Source organism: Zea mays, chromosome 10 (genome assembly GCF_902167145.1).
Source record: "Zea mays cultivar B73 chromosome 10, Zm-B73-REFERENCE-NAM-5.0, whole genome shotgun sequence".
Classification (NCBI taxonomy): domain Eukaryota; kingdom Viridiplantae; phylum Streptophyta; class Magnoliopsida; order Poales; family Poaceae; genus Zea; species Zea mays.
The window spans coordinates 150798689-150807448 of record NC_050105.1 but is presented as its reverse complement, the minus strand read 5'-3'; the positions used below and the strand labels follow the sequence as shown (position 1 = coordinate 150807448).

General features: G+C 43.5%; 1 protein-coding gene across 7 annotated transcripts; it reads left to right on the top strand.

The window, feature by feature from the left end:
* The first annotated feature begins 315 nt into the window (after positions 1-315).
* On the top strand, positions 316-8540 carry LOC103642206 (mutS superfamily protein). 7 transcript variants are annotated; one of them, XM_035963587.1, is made up of 15 exons: positions 331-1360; positions 2031-2225; positions 2352-2516; positions 2750-2848; positions 3025-3273; positions 3445-3696; positions 3773-3904; positions 4016-4276; positions 4362-4433; positions 5048-5197; positions 5408-5612; positions 5711-5902; positions 6480-6617; positions 6747-6828; positions 8066-8540. In XM_035963587.1, exons 1-12 carry the CDS (start codon positions 428-430, stop codon positions 5719-5721), a joined length of 2724 nt encoding a protein of 907 aa, XP_035819480.1. In that variant the 5' UTR covers positions 331-427; the 3' UTR covers positions 5722-5902; positions 6480-6617; positions 6747-6828; positions 8066-8540. The 7 variants fall into 7 exon arrangements, with proteins under 7 accessions (XP_020401344.1, XP_035819480.1, XP_020401349.1 ...); XM_020545760.2 differs by having other exon boundaries at positions 6480-6828; positions 8278-8540; XM_020545759.2 differs by having other exon boundaries at positions 5408-5902; positions 8278-8540.
* Positions 8541-8760: the final 220 nt, after the last annotated feature.

Here is an 8760-nt window from a genome sequence, read left to right as displayed (position 1 = left end):
AAGACAAAGAGATATAAAAGGCAAAATCTTTTATAGTGTTCTGTAAATAACAAAGAATATTTCTCTAAAAGACTTAATACTTGTTGTACCGTGATATTGTTATGCAACAATAATAATGTTTTTTTAAGCAAGCCGATGACATTGCTATAGAACATTGTTGGTGGTAAAAAATAATGTACCTGATTTTTCTAGAACCCTGATCACCCGGTGCACCGTTCAAATATGAATTCTGCACTGGAGCCTGATCACCCGGTGCACCGTGCACCGGTAAAACTGATGCTGATCGGCTCGTGAGGCCCAGTTGGAAGCCAGAGCGACCAGTCGGAAGCCCTTAAAAACCCACGTCGCGGTTGCGGGCGCACCCGCACCGCACGCCCCCACATTTCCCGCGCCAACCGACCAGGCGAACGGCGGCCACGCCCACGCCATGGGCAAGCCCAAGCAGCAAGTGCTCTCCCGCTTCTTCTCCCCCAAGCCCGCGCCCGTGCTCTCGTCCGCCGCCCCCGACCCGCCGCCTCCGCTTCCTCCCAACCCCAAACCCTCCGCGGCGCATCCGCCCGTCTCTACCGTCGCCTCCTTCTCCCCCGCTAAACGCGCGCGCGCGCTCTCACTCTCCCCCAAATCCCCCGCCGCCAAACGGCCCAATCCCACCCCTCCTCCTTCCCGAGACGCCGTCCGCCGCAGGCTCCTGGAGCCGCTCCACCAGGAGCCGCCTCGCCTCCTGGACCCTACAGGTGGCGGCAAGGGCTACACCCCGCTGGAGCAGCAGGTGGTCGACCTCAAAGCCCGCCACCCCGACGTTCTCCTCATGGTCGAGGTGGGCTACCGCTTCCGCTTCTTCGGCGAGGACGCCGCCGTCGCCGCCGCGGTGCTCGGCATCGTCGCGCACCCGGACCGCAGCTTCCTCACCGCCAGCGTCCCCAACTTCCGCCTCGGCTTCCACGTCCGCCGCCTCGTTGCCGCGGGCCACAAGGTCGGGGTCGTGCGCCAGACCGAGACCGCCGCCATCAAGGCCGCGGCCAGGGGCGTCGGAGGCGCCCCGTTCTCGCGGGGCTTGTCCGCGGTCTACACGCGCGCCACGATCGAGGCCGCGGCAGGCGAGCTGGAGGGTGGCGGCGCCGCCGCGCCCGAGGAGGGGAGCAGCTACCTTGTCTGCATCGTGGATAAGGAGGTGGAGGCGGCGGGGAGGGAGGGGCTCCAAGTGAAGGTTGGGTTGGTGGCGATTGAGGTGTCCACGGGTGAGGTTGTCCACGGGGAGTTCCTGGACAGCGACTCCAGGAGCGGACTCGAAGCTTTGCTGCTTGGATTGGCGCCCGTGGAGGTCATCCTCGGGACACCACTCTCTTTTGCCACAGAGAAGGTAAGGCAGCTGACAAGAATTATCAGTTAGTTGACCCTGACCATCATGCGCTCATGTTATGTTGTAGGTTTCTTAGATTTTTTTCTATCCACATGATAGCTGTAGCTGATGTTTTACTCAGTATAATTGACCTCTACTTGCTGGTTATATATTTCTGTTGGTTCTTCTAGTTTGTGTGTCACTTATCTTTCATGGCCAGTTTGCTTTTTTTAATGGAAGCCTGCAGTTATTTAGGAAAATAATCAGAGTTTTAACTAAAATCTTGTCCATTTGATAAACTGATTTATAGCTTAATAGTTGTGATGCCATGTTATATGGACATTTAATTCAGGAATACTGACACTACATGTTGAGTTTGATGCTATTGTTGTTTGAAGATTGGCAAGAATCACAAACAATTCACTGTAGTGTAGTTTAGTAGTATGTATAGCACACCTTTTCTGCCCCCACCGTTGCAATTTCCTGTTGTTTACAATTGATGCCAAGTTCATATCCAGTTGTCCATCATCAAGAAATGTTTTCTTCTGATGGTGGATTTTAATGTGCTACTTACCCAGTTACCCTACACCTTCTTCCTTTCCTTTTATGTATACTCTGCTTGAAGGTCTTGCCAATCGAGCAAATATTTCTCTCCCAGATTTATCTGAATCGGCATCTACTTGTTGTGTAGATTATGATGGCATATGTGGGACCCACCTCTAATGTGCGGGTTGAGCGTGTATCATGTGAATGGTTTGGCAAAGATGCTGCTTTGGCTGAACTGATAACTTTATTTGAAAAGTCTGTAAACAATGCTTCTAGGGCTGAAGATGATAGGAAGCTGATAGAAACAAATGATGATAACAACAATTTTCATGGGATTGAGGTACTGTTAGCCTTTCTATTCTATTCTTAGTGGCGTTTTGGTGTATTCCTTATCATCCTACCTCAGACATCAATTGTCCATCATGTAGTATATGATGTCTCATAACTACCGTTTGTTCAAAACTAGGGTATCATGGCGATGCCAGAGCTAGTTGTTCAAGCATTAGCATTATCGGTTCGGTATCTCAAAGGTTTTGGCATGGAAAGGATAATATGCTTTGGTTCTTCATTCCGGCCATTTTCTGCTGATGCAGAATTTTCCTTATCAGCAAATGCTCTTCAACAACTTGAGGTAGTCTTTTGCAGCACTTTCAAAGTAAAAGTTCCTGTTTTGATATTTATTACAATTCTTTCTCAGGTCTGTTCTTGACCTCTAGCTCCGTGGATAGTTTTTGTTGGGAAGCAAACTACAATAATTTCATTCTCCCATACATATAATCAACAGGACACGTAGAGTTTTTTTTTCTCGGGAACTGCTGCTTCGCTTTTGTTCAATTTATGGAGTAACAACTAATGTGTTTTCAGGTATTCAGGAACAACTCAGATGGTACAACAGAAGGGTCTCTGTTCCAAATTATGAACAATACATGCACATCTTTTGGGTCTAGATTGCTTAGAAACTGGGTAAGGCTATCTAGTATCTATGCCTTCAAAAAAATGTTTGCATGGTGTATCATTCAGTTGACACCAACTAAATGTGAGAACATTGCAAAATATGAAATGTGACAAGTGACAACCCCAAAAGCTTTATGTTTATCTCAACTGTTCTTTCATAGTTCTTTGATAATGTGTTCTTGCAGTTAACACGTCCCTTATGCAATAGACATCTGATTTGTGCTCGTCACGATGCGGTATCTGAGATTTTTGAATCAATGGGACCACAACATTCAGTTAACAATCTGCAGGATGGAGGGGATAGATCCTGCACAGCTTCAGTGCTTAGTGATTTGTGTATTGTCCTTTCGTCAGTTTTGGCATTGCTGGGAAGGTCACCTGACATTCAAAGAGGAATAAGTAGGATTTTTCATTGCAAAGCTACAGCTAAAGAGGTGAAATGTGTATTCTTTCTTTTTGTTGTAGTTGATTGTAAAGTGCAAACTGATTTTTTCGCCATTTTGTGTATCCTCGCTACATATCATTCTGGTCACTTGGTATTTATACCAATAGCTGACTGCTGTATTCTCTTATTGGTGCCTCATTGCCTAATGTTTGCTTTACAGTTTGTTGGCGTTATCCAGTCTATCCTCACATCTGGGAAGCAGCTACAGAAGCTTGTTCTTGAGGATATTGGCATTGTCTCGTCTCCGCATAAATCTGTGCACTCCCCTTTGCTAAGAAGGCTAATAAATACAGCTTCATCATCCACCATACTTAATAGTGCTGTGAAACTTCTGTCTTGTCTTAACAAAGATGCGGCTGATCAAGGAGATATGCTAAACCTGTTCATTGCATCTGTGGATCAGTTCCCAGAGGTAAACCCTTCCCTCAAAACGAACTGGACTTGTTTTGCTTACCTGTTCTGAGGCTTGACACTTGCATGTTTTATAGGTTGCAGAAGGTCATGTAAATGTAAAAATGGCTGAACATAAACTTGATTTGTTGATTGTGGAGTACCGGAAGCAATTTGCTATGCACAACTTGGAGTTTAAAACTGTAGCTGGAACCACCCATTTAATCGAAGTTAAGTGGCCTGAGTTCAGCTTCAAATATTGTTAACTGCCTTCTCACTAAGCAAAAAGGTTATATTTATCTTTTGTAATATTATTAAGACTATCTTTTGTGTGCCTGCAGCTACCAGTAGATAGAAGGGTACCATCAAATTGGATAAAGATAAATAGCACAAAAAAGGCCATCAGATACCACACCCCTGAAATACTGAAGAACCTGGACAAGCTATTACTGGCTAAGGAGGAACTGGCTGTTATATGCAGGTCTATGTGGCATAAATTCCTCACAGATTTCGGCAAGTACTATGCACAGTTTCAAGCAGTTGTTGAATCTCTTGCAGCTCTGGACTGCCTCTACTCACTTGCAGTTCTTGCAAAGCAGAATGTAATGAAAATTCTTCTCTCCTTATGTCTGACTTGTTCTTATGTGAAATTGTCCACCAATGACCAACCTTTGTTCCATCTTGCAGAATTATATACGTCCTATTTTTGTCCATGATAATGAACCAAGTCAGATTCACATCAAAGATGGACGCCATCCGGTCAGTTGTAGTTGCAGTTCACTTTCCATGCCATTTCTAAACATCAGTAACAAGACTTATCTAATTTGATCAGCAAATCACAAGCAGTATAATGTACTTTTTAAACTTTTTTGTGGGTTCTGGGGCCATTGAAGTAGATTTCTTTTATTTTTTAGTTGTGTGTATGTAGTGGTGCTGCACTTCCAAGTTTTTATCCGTCTCAAAGTTAGGAAGACGACAGAGGAACCTTGAAATTTGAGAGTTGCTTTATGAAAATGTAGATTAGTTATGCTTATTTGTTGAGTATTGCATGCGTACTTTAAAACCTGTATTGTACCTTTGGTTGAGTAGCCAACAAGATGAAACATATTTATGTACTGCGTAAAGTGTAAACCTTGGCACCGTTTGCTATTGCTACTAACATATTCCATACTGTTATGTTTAGTGTTAAATTGGGCCCTTCTCTATGCTTTGCTGTCAAGAGATTAAAGAGGAGTTACTATGATACTGCTATCTATCTATGATACTACTATGATACTGCTCCTAATTCTTGGAGCTTGAGCTAGAGCTGTACTAAACAGGCCCTATGTTAGGTGCATTGACAACAATGGTGACAGTTTGCTGTTGGGCTTTAGGTTCTGGAGTCTTTACTTGGAGACAACTTTGTTCCAAATGACACAGAGCTTCACGCCGATGGTGAGTACTGCCAGATTGTCACAGGACCTAACATGGGAGGAAAGAGTTGCTACATTCGCCAAGTTGCACTAATTACCATGATGGCTCAGGTATGTAATGACATCCTTTATGGGAGCACATTGTGAATGTGTTACATGATGACCTTTTTTAATAAATTGATGACCTTGTTGGACTTTTGTTCAAAATTACTAGGGCCTTCTACTGTCTCCTAAAAAAGGAGTTTCTTTTAGCTAACAAACTTCAGCATGAATGCATGATACTTAGAGGATTCCTGAAAAACATGGGCATGCCTTTTGTAGGTTGGTTCCTTTGTACCAGCTTCATCAGCTATGTTGCATGTTGTTGATGGAATTTATACCAGAATGGGTGCATCTGACAGTATTCAACAAGGAATAAGTACCTTCCATGAAGAGATGAATGAAGCTTCAAACATACTGCATAACTGCTCATCTCGATCCCTAGTTATCATCGATGAGCTTGGTCGAGGCACAAGCACACATGACGGTGTTGCTATTGCTTACTCTACTTTACACTATCTTCTCAAAGAGAAAAAATGCATTGTCATTTTTGTCACTCATTATCCAAAGATCCTTGATATACAGAGAGAATTTGAAGGTTCTGTTGGGGCATACCATGTTTCATATCTAGCCACTAGGAAGCTTTTGGAAGTGACCGATAAACAGGTGGAAACTAGCCCAGAGGCAAATGATCTTGGAGAAATTATTTTCTTGTACAAACTTGTTGCTGGAGCTTCAGATAGAAGCTTTGGACTTAATGTTGCCCTGCTTGCACAGGTTCGTTATGCTTATTTGGTAGGTTTCATGATTTGCTGCTTTCATCTAGGTAGGGACTAATTTTTTCATTGTTATGGTGTTATTGGTACCTACATTGGTGTGTCTAACTCTCCAAATTATTAATGCATGTGTTCTGATTATCACTCGCAAGTGCCGAATTCCAATAGTCTTGACTACTATAAAAATATTGTAGACATGGTTAATTTTGTCGTTTCCTCATTGGAATGTTCTATGCAGCATTCTAACAAATATGTCCTGTGTTGATTGTTCCAGTAGTTGGGATGAACCCTCTAATTTATATGACACCAGCTACTATTTGAAGTGTGGCCTTTTCACATAAGGCTGTCTTCAGTAGATCATGCATATGGTCGTGCAAAATACTGTTTTGCATTGTAGACTACACTGTTTATAGAGTGGAGTTTGAAATAAGAGATGAGATAAGAAATATGATGGGTAAGCTGCTGGAGACAGCCTAATATGTTGCAAGTTGACGAGGCCCTGTTGAAGTTAGACAGTAGTATTGATCTCCACTGTTGTACCTTGATTACTAAGGTTGTTCACTAGATCCTTCTTGCAGCTTCCGTCTAGATGTATCAAGAGGGCATCCGTCATGGCAGCCAAACTGCAAGAGGAGTTAAGTCCGCGGGAGGAAATCAAGCTTCGGAGGACAACGGATGCACAAACTGTGGACGGACCATCTGAAAGTTCCGCAGAAGTTGGTTTGTTTTGTGCACATCCTTATCAACGATTGGCAGAAACATGTCGCAGGATACTGCTGAACATCACGTTGGCTCAAAGCAATAATGATGTAACGAACACACTTCCTTCTTTGAAAAATGCACAGGAAATTGCACAGAAGACGATATGATGCAGCGGTCCATTTGACAACTGACATATTCTTCATCAGTGTGAAGGGAACTTATCAGGTAACTATCTCTCCCATTCTGTTCGCTTGGTTTTCGTGTCTGGCATCCAATCACAGCTCCATAAGCTTGCACACTCGTGACACAGCTTTCCAAAATGACATTGTACTTCCTGAGCTTCATAAAACTTTCACCCTTCACCATATTTCTATTTAGCTGAACTCGTCATGTTGGCGTAGTCAACTAGGTAACACCTGGCATCACCACCACCATAATTTAAATTTGGTCCCTCCTTTTCTTCCCCTTCTTTGCATTTCCACTTATCTTGTTGGCACGTCAGACTTTTGATGCCACCATTGTTTGGCTGGTCATTATCTGCTCCTAAAAAGTCTTGTAGTTTACTAGGGGAAAGGAGCGGTCGTGCACGACAGAATAGAATGTGCTTGTATATCAGGCTACAGTCATATCAGAATAGAGGTCCGCACGATTGTTCTATAATAAAGAAAAACCCTTTTTTTTATAAAGGAGTACCCCCTATTTCATTAAGAAATAGGAAACATAGTTCGAAGTGACTTACAAGACCAGATCACAGGCTTTTTACATAGGCAGCCCATGCCTAGGTGGCTAGGTAACCAAACTAGACAACCTATTCAGAAAGCGCTGATCTGAACAAAAGGACAGAAAAGGTCAAGGTCTCAAACACTGCTGCTATTTCACGAAACCAAACTTGGAATACACGACGACCGCCAACCGACCGAGACTAGATAAGCGCTTATTACAAATACTGAAAATCCCAGCACTGAAGCAAACATAATCTGCCAACATATTAAAGCTATAGCTAGATATAAGGAGAACCAAAAGATTAAAAGAGTGTTTCCAAACGTTTTCATCCCTTCCTAGATTAAAAGAGCCTATCACTCTAGTTAGTACTCATCTATTCTTCTATCTCTCTCTGTCTTCAACCAAGCCTTCGGCCTAGGGTCTAACCCCGCCAGAGAAGACGGATCAAGGCTACGAACTATGTAGCCAAGGACCCCAAAGGTTTAACGCCCTTGACACATGTGTGTTTGTCACTTTGCTCAATCCTGCAAGCTGATCGAATCTAAAGAAAGACCTTAACCGACTCTGATTAAAGATAGGATAGAATCAGGTTTAATCTGTCCCAGTCATAGCAAAGTTAGAATAAAAGTTAAGTTAGTTGTATCCGAGTTGGACTCTTTGTCATGTTACAATCCTGTTGGTAGTATTCTGTCCTAGGACAGGGCGAACAGCTTAAACCCGCTGCATTGTTTTCTTACAGTGCAAGCTACGCTACTCTCGGCTATGGCGTTGGAAAAGTTGAGAAGCAGAATTTTAGGGGTTATATGGGACACATCACACAACGGTGCAGTGCAACAATTGCAGTTCTAGACTTCTTTTTAGGGAAACACTTAAGTTTATGACTACACTAAACAGCACTTGATGTACATTTGGCACATCATGTTCTCCAGAGCTAACATTCTTTGGACGCAGGTATCATGTACCTTTTTTTGCTACGGAGGATCCCTAATGGTGGTAAGCATTTTGCTGGAGCCGTTTGTGTAACCCATACTCTGCCAGGATAGCGTGGTTAAGCATTTTGGTCACAACTCAAAGCAGTGCCTGTGTGTAGTTGGAGTGAACTCCGTGATATATACTGGAGTACTTAGTATGTAACTCTATATTCCGTTCATTAATTTATCTAGAACTCGTTTCGTTGATGTAAATGCAGAGAAGGGACGTGTTTACTTTTTTTATATCTCGTGCTCTACCCGTTTTCTTTGGCATCCTGGACCAGGGCTGGACAAAAAAAACTCAAACTCAGTAACTCGCACAGATTGACTCCTTAGTGGTCGGCACCTTCCTGATCGGGTATAGGTCAGCTGGCAAGCAAACTTTGAAGCCTAGTCATACGTCAGGATATGGACCGTTGACCGAGGCATTAGGACCCACCAGTAGTCCTAGGAGCCTTTTGGC

Coding starts and splice junctions, on each gene's coding strand:
- LOC103642206 (XM_020545755.1), top strand. CDS start 428: ATGGGCAAGCCCAAGCAGCAAGTGCTCTCCCGCTTCTTCTCCCCCAAG. Junction 3,274..3,444: donor GCAAAGCTACAGCTAAAGAG/GTGAAATGTGTA, acceptor TTTGCTTTACAG/TTTGTTGGCGTTATCCAGTC. Junction 3,697..3,772: donor CTGTGGATCAGTTCCCAGAG/GTAAACCCTTCC, acceptor CATGTTTTATAG/GTTGCAGAAGGTCATGTAAA.